Source organism: Coturnix japonica, chromosome 3 (assembly GCF_054131305.1).
Source record: "Coturnix japonica strain WE chromosome 3, WE-NBRP24, whole genome shotgun sequence".
Classification (NCBI taxonomy): domain Eukaryota; kingdom Metazoa; phylum Chordata; class Aves; order Galliformes; family Phasianidae; genus Coturnix; species Coturnix japonica.
The window spans coordinates 98928847-98946119 of record NC_140665.1 but is presented as its reverse complement, the minus strand read 5'-3'; the positions used below and the strand labels follow the sequence as shown (position 1 = coordinate 98946119).

General features: G+C 44.4%; 1 protein-coding gene across 50 annotated transcripts in view; it reads left to right on the top strand.

Moving 5' to 3' along the window:
• Window positions 1-17273, top strand: part of DTNB (dystrobrevin beta) — a 131936-nt gene that overhangs the window by 41142 nt on the left and 73521 nt on the right. For 42 of the 50 annotated variants that reach the window (XM_085544104.1, XM_085544106.1, XM_085544098.1 and 39 more), the window contains one exon: window positions 2163-2287. In XM_085544104.1, coding sequence (XP_085400230.1) covers window positions 2163-2287 — 125 coding nt within the window. Of the gene's footprint in view, window positions 1-2162; window positions 2288-10172; window positions 10303-17273 lie in introns of those variants that run through there. The other 8 variants (XM_085544115.1, XM_085544114.1, XM_085544113.1 and 5 more) reach the window with 1 other exon arrangement.

Here is a 17273-nt window from a genome sequence, read left to right as displayed (position 1 = left end):
CACAAGGTGAAGCTGCTCTGTTCCTGCATTCTAGGCAGCACCGCGTTTGCTTGACAGTATAAATGGTGGTGTAGCACGACAGGATGTAGTGCTTGTTACCACAATGGAAAAACACTTCTAAAATAGGCTGAAGTGCTGCAAAGAGGTCACAGAAAAGGCACTGTGAGATAGATGGTCTGAACATGATAAAGGGTAAGGACGGAAATACACCAAGACTAGGGGCAGATAACATTTAGAGAGAAATCTGTGTGGGAATTTTCAACGTGCAGGGTGAATTAAGGAAACCCAGAATTTTTTACTATCATTGCATGTGGTAGCAAAATGGAAGATGATAGTTTGAATTTTACTGTGGGTTTGGTAGGAAATCAAGCATGAATTGTGATTTTTCATTAGTTTTCAAAGCAATTAAAGGCTCCTCTGTAGAACCCTCTGTGGCAAGAGCACTGTGCACTTCAACCATAAGACATCTAGTGGAGGAGTTTTGCATTGGTGCTTGGATGGGGCTAAGATCTGTCTGCAGAGCCCAAGGCTACGCATAGAAGGGGCAAGTGGCCCTTTTCAGCTGTATCCAGAGCCACCTGTACTAATGGGAAGAAATTACCATTAGAAATGTTAAGTGGGTGTGGTGGTGATGGTTGGACTTGTTGATCTTGGAGGTCTTTTCTAACCTTAGTGATTCTATGGTTCTGTGGTTTTCACAGTTTTCACTTAGCACTGGCTTGAATTGTAAGAGGATGTGAGAAGGTAATAAAACTTCAGTTAAGAACCAGAAATCTTAATGTATTCTTATAGGCATCCAACTCATACTTCTTTTCTAATTTGACAGTGATTTTTATCTTCTTTTATTATTTTCCAATTTAGTTGAGTGTTCTACTTGAAATGCATTCTGATCTGCTACAAACCATGTAAACTCAGAGAGGGAATGACATTCTCACACACAGATTCCCCACTCTAAAACCCTTCATTGCCTGTTGTATTTTGCTAAAGCCAAGAGACCCAGAGATGAAGAATCTCACTGGTTAGTGATTATTAACTGTGTAATCTGTTGTTAGTAATTGTCATTAATTGCTAGGTACTAATTCATGTTAATAGCAAGTGTGTGTGTAATCCTGTTCTGGGTGGTCTTGCCTTCTCTTTAAATCAGTGTTAAGTTGAACTGTAGTTTCAGGTTGGATATTAGGAACAATATTTGCTCTGAAAGAGCAGTGATGCAGTGGCACAGCTGCCCAGGGAGGTGGGGTGTACCATCCCTGAAGGTGGGGATGTGGCACTGAGGGACATGGGCAGTGGGTGTGATTTAGCAGAGGGCTGTTAGTTAGGGTAGTTTGGTCAGGTTGTGTTTGAACTCAATGATCTTAGTGGTCTTTTCCAACCTGAGCAATTCTGTGATTCTATTATGGGGTTGGCTTGACAGTTGTTCTTGATCTCAGATGTCTTTTCCAGCTTTATGGATTCTATGATTAAAAGTGCATTCAGAATTGAACCAAATTTCCCACTGGAGCATCTTACAGAAATAGGAACTGGGGGGGGGGGGGAGCAGTCAGCCACAAGGTTGCAGCATCCATGTGGGGAGTTTGATTGGAAGCACAGCACTGGTGGGTTACTTCTGAACGAGAATTTCTTGGCCTCCACATCATAAACTTGAGCTCAGCAAGGTTAACAACATATTAAGATAGGTGCTGGACCTCCTCCTGCATCAGTTCTTTATGTCTTCCTTTACCCTTCCCCAAAACACAACACCCATATCCAGAAGGTCCTTGTCAGAGCACGTGGGAAATCCCTGTTCTCGGTTCTGACACAAACACCAAGCAGCGTATTTCTTGATGTTACCTATTTTTGTTAAACTACTTTCATTTTTCAGTATTATAACACCGAAAAGAAAGAAAAGAAAAAAGAAAAAGCAACTAACAAACCACCAGCCAAAACCAAGAAAAGCCAACAAAACCCAACTTTCTCATCTGTGCAGTTTCTGTACTAACAGATGACATTTGGAGGTTCCTTCCAACTCAGTGGTTGTATGATTCTACAGTTCCTTGCTGTGGTGTAGCATAAAGGAATGTTTCTGAAAACTCTCTTTTTCATGTCTCTGTGTTATCTTATTGCACACATTGCCCTGCTCTTGGTAACAGTGGACTCATTTTGGTCACTCTTTCCCAAACTAGAAATCGCCTGCGAAGAAGCTGAGCCATGCGATCAGTAAATCACTCGGCTGTGTACCAAGCAGAGAACCACCTCGTCCCGTGTTTCCTGAGCAGCCAGAGAAGCCACTTGATCTTGCACATATAGTGTGAGTATTTGTTATTGTAATGGAAATTCCACTTTATCAGCAATACAGAATAATCAACAATGTGAACTAAAGTCTCCGGGGTTGTTTGGGACTTTGGAAAGAGGACTTGGGTTAGAATTCTAAGGTCAAACTGGTGGAATGATTTTGATGGAATACTGTGTTACTGGTGTTAGTTTGAACCCACCTGAAATCAGTCGGCCTTCCTGATTTGCCAGGAAACTGGAGAAAATCCTCAAATTCTGGCGCTTTCTATTCTTAATAAACAGCATCCAAATAGATCTATTTCACTGGCTGCTTACAAGGGTGGATAGTGATAGGACAAGGGGGAATGGTCTTAAACTGAGACAGGGGAGGTTTAGGTTGCATATCAGGAGGAGGTTTTTCACCCAGAGGTGGTGACGCACTGGAACAGGTTGCCCAACGAGGCTGTGGATGCCCCATCCCTGCAGGCATTCAAGGCCAGGCTGGATGTGGCTCTGGGCAGCCTGGGCTGCTGGTTGGTGACCCTGCATATAGCAGGGGGTTGGAATGAGCATTGTGGTCCTTTTCAACCCAGGTCATTCTATGTTTCTATGATTATGTGATTTTAATATCTGTAGGACTTTGGGAAAAGTCTCAGTCTTCTCATGTGGATAAATTTAAGCACGTGGTACACAGAAGAGGGAGGAAAGAGAAGCAGAGATGTAATTTATACAAAATGGAGGAATCCCGTGTTCAGGAGTATTCAGCAATTTGTGGTTCTGAGAGCAAGCAGAGTTGGTGCTTATCTGTTTTCCTTTGCATGTTGTCATAGATATCAGGTTCTTCTTGAACTGGTGTCACAATATCTGAATGGAAACCCAAATGACTCAAATCTGAATGTCTCAGAACTGCTGAAAGTTTAATATGAGCATGTGCTGCTGTGACCTTTCCTGGTGCTGGATGATTTTTATGGGCTGTTTATAAACTCCTTTCACTAAGAGAAAGCTGGGTCACTAAGAGGGGTGGCTTGTCACGGTATCAGGAGGGTGGAGCAGCGAGGCTTAGCGTGGTGTGGTTTTCTTTTGTATCAAGCATGAAAGATCCATAACTCGATCTGAAAAAGTAGTTACAGTACTAAACTCCTTAAAAACATAGCTCTGAGCTTTACCAGTTCGTAATTAGCCATGTGTTTGTTTTCTCTTCTTCTTGTGTCACTGAAGATTTCCCATCATTTATACTTTCTTCAGTCCTGTGCATTGAGTGGTGTTGGACGTGGTGCAGTGGAGTATCATTGTTCTAATGTTCGCTGTGTAATTCAACTCATAAATTAAAAACAAAGCCTTCTCTCTTCAGAGCTATCCTTAACAAAAGGCATATTAGATGTCTCCAGAATTAGACTTCCTACCTCTATGCTGTGGTTTGGATGCGCTGTGCAGTTTGTCATTAAGATCTTCTGTTGTGAGGTTCTGTTCAGACTCATAGAAAAGGATTTTGTGCTTCTAAATTTTCTCAAGTGGTGAATCATCCTGAATCTGTTCCCATTTTTCTCCTAACATTGTCTGTGCTGCTGCCCGGCTGCAGCTCACCAGCATTCGCAATTGGGAGTGCAACAACATATAACACTCCCACAGGAAATAAAAGAGCAAGTAAATAAAAGAATATGCAATTCCCTAAGTGCAGTGCATGATAGTGGTTACACTGATGGTTCTGGTTTTTGGGTTTTCTGTATGAGTGACACCGTGGGAATTTCTTAAAAGGAATAGAAAATAAAAATAGAGGAAAGAGTTTTTAAGGGTGAAAAGGGACATATCCAGGGTGAATTCTTTGCTAGAATTCAGCTTACAAAGAGAAATTGCTCAGGGCTACAATGAGTCATTATTTAGGTGCAAGTGATCATGACCTGATTACAGGTCTTGCATGTAAATGAGGTGCACATCAGCATCTAACGGCGCTTAGCAGTCTGTCTCGCAAAGCTGGAATCAATGTCAGCTGAGTAAATAATGCGAACATAGGGATATTAATAACTAGGAGCTGTCTAAGAACACTTGGCCAAGTGTCACCCTGCAGGAAAGGTTTGGAAGGGTGGCAAGAAGAAAGCTGCACTGCTCCAGAACCAGAAAAGATTAGTAGGAAGAATGCAAACTGTGAGTTATGCAGTATGGGAGAGGGACTTGATGAAAAGGATTGCCGAGGGAACAGAGAAATGGGCATACGTTGTTAGTACAGATAATAAAGGACACAATGAAATTGTCCTGTTGCTGTCTTAAAATAATAAGATTGATCAGTGCTGACGAGAGTTTCCAGAGCAGTTTCCAGGCTGTGGTTTGGCTGGCGAGCAGTTGTGTGGTGTGCTGTTGGTCCCTTTCAGAGGTAATCCAAAAGGATCTGGAATTGCATCTTCTACGTTTTCAGTCCCAACTGAAACAGGTGCAGAATTCCTTAATTTGGACACTTGCTGCTGGTTGTTGATGTCTTGGAGCAATTGGAAAGTGCAGGAGGAAAATGCCTGTTCTTTCTTTTTCCAGGGAGGGAGATTGAAATTGCACAGGGCAGAATCTGACACGTTGAGTTTACCAACATGACTTTGATGGCAAACAAACTAATGGAGCAGTAGAGAAGCTAATTTGTTGATCAGTAAATAGAAACCTAACTCGTGCCAATCAGCATACACGGGCTTTTGGCAATGTAATATAGTCAGACTCAGTTTGTATCTTCTTGATCAGATTAGTTTTGATTAGTGGAGTGATAGTGTTGAAGTCATGCACTTAGAATGAGCGTTGCACAATTTAGAAAACAATCGTCAACAGTTAAACAGCTGGTTGAAAACCAAGTGCTGAGCTCGTTGCTCTTGGGGTAACTGAACAGGAAGATTGCTGAATTATAGCTGAATTGCTTGGGAGGTAACAGCCTTAAGTTATAGCAGGGCAGGTTCAGGTTGGGTGTTAGGAAACATTTCTTCTCATAAAGAGCAGTGATGCAGTGGCACAGCTGCCCAGGGAGGTGGTGGGGTCACCATCCATGGAGCTGTTCAAGGAATGTGGGGATGTGGCCCTGAGGGACATGGGCTGTGGGTATGGAGGGTGGGCTGGGCTTGGACCTGGGGATCTGAGAGAGCTCTGAATGATTCTACGATTCTATGAAAATAGAAAGCTGTTGGAGGAATGAAGATGATTAAAAGGACAGAATGCTATGAAAAATGACTCCAAAAGTTGTGGAGGTCATGGCGTATGAGTGGTTGAATATGCCTTTTCAGGGCAATATTGTAGCCCCAGGAGCTAACATGAGTGCAAGAAGAAGACCTCACCTTTGGTGTTGAGTGATGGAGAGGTCCTGGTCAGCAACCTGATGAGAGCACCCACAGACAGATACTGCAGGACCAAAAAGATGGAAAGATTGAGAAGGTCAGTGAAAAGAATTCAAGGAATTCAACTGGAAGTTGCACAAGCTTGAGTTCAAAGACTCCAATAGCTCAAGTAATGCAGTATTTAATGCATTGGTATTGGAATGGTTTGATAGTTCTAGAAATATTTGTCCTAGGAAATGGAAGTATCATCCAGGGAGCTTTAAGAGATGGGTTTATCCATCAACTGACCAGGAGATGAAGCTAAACAAATTCAGAATGAAAATAAAAACGAGGTTTTTAATAGTAAGTTAGTAGTTAGAGTAGATAAGCAAAATTGAAAGAGGTGGAATCTCCTCTTCTGAAACTTTAAAATCAAGAGGAGAGTATTTTTTTCATCAAACACAAATTCCAGTCTGGTTTTGCTCTGTGCTTGGCAGAAGCTCTTTTATTGCAGTATTTCCTTCTACCCCTATGATCTATAGAAAACACATACAGCAATTTCCATGTGGGACCTTCACAGAATCTACTGAAGGAGCACCAGGGATGTGCTCCATAAGGCAATCTGTCTACACTAATTCTGATACAAGCCTTTGATCTTCTTGGCCAACTGGGCACACTGCTGGCTCATGTTCAGCCATCTACTGACCACCCCTCCCAGATCCTTTTCCTCCATGCATTCATATTGGTGCTATTGACTGATAGTGCTAAACATGGTTTGTAAGATCTTTGTGAAGGTGTTACAGTAAGAATGCCAGTTTGTGGGTTACAAACCTTTCTAGTCCATCAGACGTACGTGGCCAGGAATTTTATCTTGACAATTCCAAATCTTTGTTGACTGTTCCCTTCTTTTCCCCATGAACTTTTCCCCAGGCATCAGTGAGTTGGGTGTCTGCCATTGCTTCAACTTCAAGCCCTGGAGGGAGCAATGATCTCCCAAAGGTCAGATCCCCTTATCTACTGCTACTGTAAAGCTTGAAATATGAATAGAAGCCAAACTGACTGGGACCTCTCCACCACCCAGCACCAAGGGCGAGGTCTTCTCCTTGCACTCATGTTTGCCTCTGGGGGTACAACATTGCCCTGAAAATGCCTACAACCCTGTCTTTTCCTTGACCCAGATTCCTATTGCTTTTGCATTGTGAACAGTGGGGGCTAAAACCTCCTCAGCTAAGTTAGTGAGTCTGCCTTTGGTGAAAATCTTTATCTTGCAGTTGTCAAAAAGCTCCGAGGATCAGAGAGGGAAGAAAAGCTCCTCTCTCCTGCCAAGAGGAGGAGGTTGGTGTGCAGCACAGTGCCGAGAAACCTGCATATCAGGGTGTCATTTTACACTTCTCTAAAATATTACAGAGTGCTGAGACTGCCTTGCTTTGGGTGGGGGTAGCAGCAGATCTGATACAGCGTTGTTGTGCTCCTTCATCCTCCAGTTGAGGCTTCCTCATCAGGCTGCTGAACTGCAGTGACAATTGCAAACAGATCACAGGTTTCCTTCTGTGTAGGGAAGCCTCCAGGAAAACCCTCATGTAAGGACTACAAAAAGACTCCGAGACAGTACAAGTCTTTTCTCTTAGAAGTGGGGCTTGCTGGTCCAAATCAGCTTCTTAAATAGATTCAATAAAATTCCCATCAACACAAAGCAAAGGAATCAGAGATATGCTTTGGTTGCTGGTATTTATTGCAAACATACATCAAAGATGACTTTTCATAGAAGTTAAGATCAGAAAATATTAAACCAGCCTCTCTGACCGCCTGGTACTCATTGATCATTAAATGTCACCACATTCCTTCCCTTCCAAGCCCAGTAATTAGCATTCAGGAAAGGTTATCTAACAAAAAGGCACACCTTGGTTTTGAGAGGTTACAAAGGTGGCCAGTTATTGAGGAACTGTTTGAGGGAGTGGTCATTTATTTATGTCTTATTTCATATTTCTCACCTGAGCTGTGTTTCATTTCCAGCACTTGTTCTTTTTTCCCTTCTCTGCTCATCCAATCACAAGTACATTTCCATGTCTGTGCTGCATGATCAGGTTAACTCTGCTGCCTGCAGATTGCCTTACATGCCTACTACAATCCCCGATCCTTTTTGTAGCCAGTGCCCTCTGAGACACAGCTCTATTCTCTGCATTTATGACATCAGAGATGTCACAGTTCCAATCCCCTGCCATGGGTGGATTGCCAACACTAGATCCAGTGGCCCGTGGCCCATCCAACTGTGACATCAGAACTGTCATAGAGATGTAACGTAGTGTTTGGTCCATTGAAATAGTTGGTTTTAACAAGCTTAGCTTGTTGATCTGAATTACTGTTTGTGATCACCATTTCAGCATTACCTACTACTTAATGAATTTGTATGTACCACGTAATGAAAAGTCTCCAGTCTTCTATGGTAGCTGTAAAAATCCACTAAGACCATTTGATTTCAAAGATTATGAACTGACAAGTGGTTTTAGTATCTAAAGGACCTTAATCCATTCAAAAAGACTTTGTTGATACTTAGCTCGCGTTTTCATAGAACCATAGAATGGCTTGGATTGGGAAAGACCTCTAAGATCATCCTGAGAAAAGGAATGCAGGCAAGAATGCCAGGAGGCCTCCATGGATCACCCAAGATGCTCCTGGACTCACTTAAGCTCAAAAAGAAAGTCTATAGGGACTGGAAGCAGGATCAGGTAACCTGGGAGGACTACAGAGAAGTTGTCCAAGCAACCAGGGGTCAGATTAGGAAAGCTAAAACCCTGGCAGAATTAAATCTAGATAGGGACATAAAAGGAACAAGAAGGAATTCTACCGATATATCAGTGAGAAAAAGAAGATCAGGGAGGATGTAAGCCCTCTCCAGAAGGAAATCAGAGACTTGGTCACAAAGGATACAGAGAACGCTGAGGTGCTCAAAGACTTGTTTGCCTCAGTCTTCACTGGCAAGGGCTGTAGCCACACTGTTCAAATTGCAGAAAGCAATGGTGAGAACTTGGAGAAGGCACATCTTGTTGTGTAAAGATCAGGTTCAAGACCATCTAAGGAGCCTGAAGGTTCATGAGTCCATGCAACCCAAAGAGATTCATTCCTGGATTCTGAGGGAAATGGCAGATCAAGTTGCCAAGCCACCATTCGTTGTATTTGAAGGATGGTGCCAGAACTTTGGTGAAGTTCTCACTGATTGGAAAAGGGGAAACATAACCCCCATTTTCAAGAAGGGGAAAAAAAAGAAGATCCAGGAAACAACAGGCCAGTCAGTCCCACCGCTGTGCCTGGCAGGATCATGGAGCAGATCCTCCTGAAGGCCCTAATAAGGCACATAGAAAATAAAGATGGGGTGATTGGCGGGAACCAACATGGCTTTGCCAAGGGCAAGTCGAGCCTGACAAAGTTGATGGCCCTTATGATGGAACTGCAGCGTCAGTGGATGAAAGAAGAGCAAACGATGTCATCTACCTGGAGCTGTGCAGGTGTTTGACACTGGAGAAAAATAGATCGGATGGATGGGTGAGGAATTGGTTGGATGGATGCTGGTCCAAGTGGAGATGGGTGACGAGAGGCATTCCCCAGGGATTGGTGATGGAACCAGTGCTGTTTAACATCTTTGCAGGTGATGTGGACAGCGGGATCAAGTGCATCCTCAGCTCATTTGCAGGTGACACCAAGCTGAGCGGTGCAGCCGACATGCTAGAGGGAAGGGATGCCGTCCAGAGGGACCTGGGCAGGATGGAGAGGTGGTCCCATGCCAACCTCATGGAGTTCAACAAGGCCAAGTGCGAGGTGCTGTGTGTGTGGGTTGGAGCAACCACGGGTACAGGTTGGGCAGAGAATGGCTTGAGAGCAGCCCTGAGGAGGAGGATTTGGGGTGTCAGTTGGTGAAAGACTCAACATGAGCTGGCAATGTGTGCTCACAGCCCAGAAGGCCAACTGCATTCTGGGCTGTATCAATAGAAAGATGACCATCATGGCAAGGAAGGTTATTCTGCCCCTCTGCTCTGTTCTGCTCTGCTGAGACCCCACCTGGAGTACTGCGTCCAGTTCTGGAGCCCCAGCACAAGAAGGGCATGGAGCTGCTGGAGCAGATCCATGGATTATTGAAATTGACCAAATCCACTCCACCATGGAAGGTCACAGCCAGAGGGTTGTGGTTGACAGCTGTGTCCAGCTGGAGGCGGTGATGGGTGCTGTGTCCCCCTGGGCTCTCTATTGGGACTGGTGCTCTTCATCATCTTTATCAATGACAGAGGTCGTGTGTTTCCAACCTGGGCCACACTGAGCAAAGAGGAATTGTCTTGTGCTGCTCCAAAAGTAATGCCTCCTATTTTAATTTCCATGGAAAGCACAACAGCTACACAGAGCACAATATTCCTTTTTGATAGAGCACCTCCCCAGCTACAAAACGCTATTTTTTTTTTTTTTTTTCCAACGCATTCGCCGCCGTAGTTCTCACTGTAAGACAAAACCGAATCCGATACACCTCATGAGCATCATTGTGTACCGGGCTGTGGTCGCCGCGGTAACCGCCTCCGTGCGGCGCATCCGGGGCGCACTGAGTCCCGACCCCGTCGGTAGCGCTGGGACCGGGGGGGGAGCGGAGCGGGGAGCGGAGGTGGTGCGCGGGGCGGGGCCGGGAGCAGCGCCGGGTGACAGCTGGCACAGACGGACCCTAAAGAAATGAATGCCTAAAACGCGGCGTCCGAGCGGAGAACGGCACCATTAAGAGCGATGCTTTGTTGCGGTGAGTAGTTTGCATATTCCTAATTAGCGGCGATGAATGAGCGCGGCGATGAGCTCGGGGTCGTTAATGTATATGTTATGTTTTATGTGTCTGTATAGCATCGTACGTGGGTATATTGTGTTGCACATGCTTATATTGCGCTGTTTATGTATATATACGTATCATTGTCTGCACAGTGTGTCCTGAGAGCAACACTGCTATTCTGGGGGGGCATGGACAGACGACTATGCATCTTTAACTTGAATCGGTGCTGTGTTATAGGGAGTTCTGTTGTGTTTTGTGCTGTGCTCTGCCACAAGGCAGCTTTCATGCTTGGTGCACGGTGCAAAATTAGTTAAAGAGACATAAAAGCTGCGTATGATGATGTAGGAAACTTAGCTTAAAACATTATTCCTCATCACAAACAACAACAAAAAACCAGCCCAACACTTTGAATAACATCAGAACAGCACTTGGCCATTTTCGGCTTAAAATAACAAAGAGAACAAAGCAGCCGTCGATCTGTCATCCATACAGGACGTTTGGTTGTTGTTTCAGAAGTCATTAATTTGCACTGGGATGGAGCGCTGAGACCCGATGCCATCCTACAGTTTCTTTCTCTTCCTATAGGGAAAGCGTTGGCTCAGCACACCCGCGGGTGCCTGTGCCCTTGGTGCTCTCATTGCAGGAGAGTTGGCAGCTATTTTTAAACAATTCCTCTTCTTTTTTTTTCCCTTCCTCATACAAATGCACCGTCAGAACAGTGAGGAGCTGCTGACAGTCATCCCGCAGCCTTCCCCACAATCCCAAGTGCAAAGGCAGCTCTCAGTGCCTACCTGAGAGCTGCCATTCTGTTGTTTTAATTACAGCATAATGGTTAGAAAGATTCTTTCCATATTTCTGAATACCTTACGGAACTGATTCTTTGATTCTTTGCCTTTTGGGGTAACCACAGGTGTGCTTCCATCCCCAAGTTTGGCTCAGTTGTGCAGAGAGATGCTTTGCCCCATAAATGCAGGCTTCCTCTGTCTGTTTTCCTCTGTTACCTGTGCAGAAAGCAAATGGAACAAGTAGATCCCCATTCTTTGCTGTGGGCAAGTTGCAGTTCGATAAGAAGCTCTTTCTTTTCTTTTACAAAGGTAATAATGAGTAACTTTCTGCTGGAGGGTTTTGCTCAGTTTATTGGGGATCTCAAATCACAGAATAGAATCACAGGATCATGAAGTTTGGAAAAGACTTTTAAGGTCATCAACCGCAGCCCACCCCCCCATACCCACAGCCCACGTCCCTCAGTGTCATATCCCCATGGTTCTGGAGCAGCTCCATGGATGGTGACCCCACCACCTCCCTGGGCAGCTGTGCCACTGCATCACTGCTCTTCTGGAGAAGGAAATGTTTCCTGGTATCCAGCCTGAGGATAAGATAAGGTCAGAAGGTAGGTCAGAACAGAAGCCTGTGCTTGCCCTCCTGCCTCCCAGGTGAGATAGAAAAGAAAGGGACCAGCTCTGTAGCTAGATCTGTTGTGATAGGACAAGGGGGAATGGTTTCAGACTAAAAGAGGAAAGGTTTATATTGGATATCAGGAAAAAGCTTTTCATGAAAAAGGTAGAGCAAGAGGTAATGACTTAAGTAGTGCCAGGGAAGTTCAAGTTGGATATCAGGAGAAAACTCTCCTCCAAAAGAGTGGTGATCCTTTGGCACAGCTGCCCAGGGAGGTGGTGGGGTCACTGTCCATGGAGCTGTTCCAGAACCATGGGTATGTGGCACTGTGGGCAGTGGGCAAGGGGGTGGGCTGGGGTTGGGTTTGGAGACCTTAGAGGTCTTTTCCAACCTTCATAATTCTATTGTTATTCTGTGCTAGTGGCACCGGTTGCCCAGAGAGATGGTGCATGTCCCTGCCAGTACCCAAGGTCAGGCTGGATGAGGCTTTGAGCACCTGATGAAGCTGTGGATGTCCCTGTTCATTGCAGGGAGTGGGACCAGATGACCTTGAAGGGTCCTTTCCAACTCAAACAGTTCTGTGATGAATGAGCCCTGGATTAAAGTCACGGTGAGGTGAGCAGTGATTGAGATTCAGTTGCCCTCTGCCCATGCCTACAGCTGCAGGGGAAGTGCACACGAGTAAACTCCTTTTGAATGGATTTCCACTGAGGCTATTGGTTGTGGCACGTCCTGTGCTCATTTTATGCACCTTGACCCCATGCCTTCAGCTTTGCTTGTGTTCCACAGCCCCAGTGCAATCCCAGCTGCATTTGATCACTTCTTTAACACAGTCTTTTCCTCCCTTGAGCTTGATGCAGCTGCTGTACTCACGTTGTCCTTTTCACTTGAAATTGAAGAAATCTAATCTGAAAGAGTTCCAGAACAGGAATAGAACTTCAACAATTCAACTCTTTTTAACATTTTCTCATTGTGTTTTAAATATCCTGGTTTCCAGGGCAGCTCCTTAAAACTTTTCCTTCTGAATGATGGATTTGTCTCCAAGCATTCTAAGAAATTACATGTATGTATATACAACAACCCAAAGTTTCCACAACTTATCTTGCTGTGAAGTTTTACCCCTCACGTTTTGGGGCAGAAGAGCTGAAAACAAACGCACAGATGCTACTGCAGTTATTTGCTAACTCAGAGTTTGTGACTTCCCAGTGAGTCATCACAGTCCTCTAACCAGAACCACAAATACAACCGAGATTGGGAGATTTCTCTCAATTATTTCCTGTGCGAGGTAGAAAATACAAGAAATGGTGCAGTTTGTAAAAAACAGGGATGTTTCCAACAGGAAGAACTTGCCTCAGCCACAAGATTGGTTTGTGTGCTTTATTGCCCTCATTATTTGAAGTTTGAAAGGATGCTTCCAAGCAGAGTTTGTTCCCGTTGCTGTCTGCCCTTTGGATTTTGATATATCTGTGCTCAAGTACCGCTGCGTGCTTTTATTACCAATACATTTATGCATAGGTTACCATGAAATCACCACAGATCTGTCTCCAAGTAGGAGGTTTGGAGATTTCTCTGTGCAAAACACCTTTTCCAGCTTTTAGTTGTTCCTGTTTTTCTTCCTTGCTTTCTGTTGTGAAGTTTCACTTGTCATTACCAGCTATTGCATCTTTAAATAGGTTTTCCTTTTCTTCACCGGCCTGCCTTCAGTGCTTGCTATTGAATTGGTCGTATCGATCTTATATTCTACTTAGCCAAGCACGTAGGCAGTCAGAAGGCAGCAGGAGATCATTATTTGGATTTGAATAATAAATAACAGGCCTTCTTTATGGCCTTTGCCGCATATAATATGTGGTTCAAAAGAAGTCATTCTTTCATTTCTTTCTTCTTACTGAGTAATCAGGGGATAAAACTTTATGTGGCAAATAATAGTAAAAGAATTGTCCTCTTAGATAGAAGAACAAATTTGTTCAGTTAGGAGAATGCTAGAGAGAAAATTCTTTCCATCAGGTGCTGTCATCAGATTGTGATGTGACCCACTGATGTCCTGGCTGATGGATTGTGAAACAAGTATAGGCCTGGCACAATTGATTTCCAGAAGTTTCTCAGGTAATTGTTGTATTCTTCAGGCATAGAGAAGTTTAGTAAGGCTGTGTCTAAGGAAGGAGTCTGGAACCACTTTCACAGATTGATACAGAACCATAGAATTGAAGGGATCAGGTTCAGAGCTCCAGATGGGGCCTCCTCAGGGCAGAGTAGAGGGGGAAGATCAGCTCCCTCACCCCACTGGCCATGCTCTATGCAATGCACCCCATGTTCCCATTGGCCTTCTTGGCCATAAGGACACACTGCTGGCTCATGGCCAGCCTTTGGTCAACCATTGGTCAAGCAGAGCAACGAGGTCCTTCTTAGCAGAGTTCCCTTCCAGCAGGTTAACCTGTCCTGATGGGTGAGGTTATTCCTCCCGAAGATGCAGGACTCAACACTTGCCCTCATTGAACTTCTTGATGTTCTTTGCCCATCTGTCAGCTCGTTGAGGTCGCTGAATGGCAATGCAGTCCTCTGGTGTATCTGCCACTCCACGTAGCTTGGTATCACAATCAAACTTGCTTCCTCAAACAGGTTTATGATGAAAAACCACAGAGCTTTTATATCAAAGAAGATACAGGAATGAGCTTTAGATCAAACCACAGTGCTGCATATACTGTTAGTTTCCACCTGCTCAGGACCATGTTTCGCATTTTTGGTAACTCACATTTTTATTACAATTGTTGGAAAGTTTGCAGTGTGACAGGGAAAGAGATGGATTGCATTGCTCATGACATCCTTACAGAATGCTGTGTCTACAGTAAAATTGCTTTATCCTCTCTTGCTAATGAAGTATGCTTCTTTTGTGCTCCCCCCGCTTCACTCTTCCATTCAGTTGCTGAGATCTGGTGATGGTTTCTGGAGCGAGCAGAGCGATCTGTTTGCTGTCCCTCCTGTCCCATTGCAGTGCCTGGCATGGTGCCTGCTGGGGAGGCATCCAGCTCTCCTGCAGCCAGCTGTCCTTGCTGCACTGAATACAGCCAGCTTTGCAGCAGAAGTTTCATACAGATGGAAGATTTGCAGGCAAATGCCAGTTTGTGTTCCTGTCTTCTTTTCTACTGCTTGGTTGAGTTTTCAGTCAACTAGGAACACCAGCCAGCAATCTTACTTTATGCCCTATCCTGGAAGAATATGTCCTCCTTTGGCTTTTGAATTATCATCAATTGTCAGTGATCTTAAAGGTCATTTCCAACCTCAGTGATTCTATGAGAGGGCAGGGTGGGGATGGGTTGATGCAGGTTGGATATTAGGAAACATTTCTTCTCATAAAGAGCAGTGATGCAGTGGCACAGCTGCCCAGGGAGGTGGTGGCGTCATCGTCTATGGGAGTGTTCCAGAACCATGGGGATGTGACACTGAGGGATGTGGGCAGTGGGCATGGGGGGGTGGGCTGGGGTTGGACTTGGGGATCTGAGAGAACTTTTCCAACCTGAATGGTTCTATGGATCTGCTGAAATGTGGCCTGGTCCCTTGTTAGCATGGTAAACTGGGCGATTAGTGTGATGTGCAGGTGGCCAACACATGCAAGAGTAGCAAAAGCTGCGGCAGTGGGAAAGAAGAAATCTGTACTGGGGGCACAACCTTGCTTGTGTCACTTCAGCCATCACAGCATTTGTGTTCGTGGGGAGCTGGGGTTGTGCCGGCTGTATGTAACCTCAGCCACGTCTGTTCTATGGAGAAGTTCTCTTTGGTCTACCCTGAGAAACCAAGCTGAGTGGGTGCATTATTGTGCTATTATCATAATGTATTGACACAGTTCTTCCAAGGATGAGATACAAGGAAAGGGAGTCACACTGGTTTTGCTTTGAATCCTTCCTGATAGGTTGTAATAGAAAGAGATTAGTTTGCACAGCGCTATTCGTGGAAGTGTCCCAGAGGACTTCTGATGGCTGCTAAGCAAAGAAATGCTATTTCTTCGCTTCTGTGGATACATTGTGCAATAGAAAGCAGGAATTTCATTAAATCAAATTGCATTTTATAGTCAATGTCTTTCTTATCTGAAAAAAAAGCCAACACAAAAAGTGTGAAGCAGTATAGAAAGAATTAAGAAAACTGAGTTGTCCTTTCCTAGCCTGCTGTATGACAAATAGTAAAGCTCCCAGGAAGAGGAATCTGTCTTGCTTCACTGCTTTTTCCAGCTGACACCTTACAGAGGGAAGTGGAAGGGCTCTCATGCCAGCTGGGATGGTTTTATTTTTACAGTTATGTACAACTGTGTTCCATCAGGAATTGGAGTCGGTCCTTGTGGGTCCCTTCCAACTCGGGATATCCAACTCTTAGTTATTACGTACGGTGGTGTTTTGTTTTAATTAGTAAACTGAACTGGGTTTCCATATGGATTTGGGTACTACTCCTTTGTTACTAGCTCTCTGTTTAACCTCATGTAAATTTCTCTTGGATCAAGATCTTGACCACAGTGTCTGCTGGCTGCGCTCCTAGAAATGCTTTATGTTAACCTTTGCCTACATAAATATATGTAGGTAGGTAACCACAGAACTGTTTATTTTTAAGTCCCTTTAAATTTCTGTCAGCATGCCTGTAAAATGGAATAATAATAGTTAGAGGTCAGCCACTCTCTGTAGTGTAAAGTGTGTTAATATCAGTATGTTTTTACATTTCTGTGCATCTAATACTTACCTTTGGTTTGTGCCTGCCTGGCTGCATTGATTGTTTTAATTGTAATTCTCTGTAATTCTCTCTTCACAAGGAAATACAGCCTGGGCTTCAAGAGGGGCCCTGAGCAGTGCCAGAAGGGCTCACATTATCCCTTACAAATCTTAATAGCGTAGGACTGTTCTGGTTATAGAACAAAACTCAGCTGTAAGGTTACCAGTGGTATTCAAGACTCCATTTCTGTTCAGCTTGTAAGTGTGTAAGTACAGTAAATGCAGTCAAAAGGAAACAGCAAAAAAAGAGTGACAGCTGTCATGCAGTAATCCCTATTAATTCCATCCCTATTAAAAGAGTGACCTGAGTCCAGGCATTACTAGTTGATAGTTAAACAACGGTTGGATTTAGGATAGGTGTAATGGCTTTCAGTTGCTCCAGGGGGGGCTCAGGCTGGATGTTAAGGAAGACTTACTCTCATAAAGAGCAGTGATGCAGTGGCACAGTTACCCAGGGAGATGGTGAGGTCACCATCCATGGAGCTGTTCCAGAACCATGGGGATGTGGCACTGAGGGGGTGGGCTGGGGTTGGACTTGGAGATCTGAGAGGTCTTCTCCAACCTGAATGCTTCCACGATTTCTCCAGCTAACTTAGATTTAACTCACTAGAAATAAAACCCATCCGGGAGGTGTATGCAGTCATTGTTAGAATGAAGGTTTGTTGCAACAAGTCAGTGCCTCACCTCCGCAGGCATTTCGGATATTTCCCCTAACTTGAATGTCTCCTACGTCTCTCTGAAGAATTGTACAGTGCCAGAGGTCAGTTATGTAATCACAAATGTTTCACCTTCATCTTCAAGCAG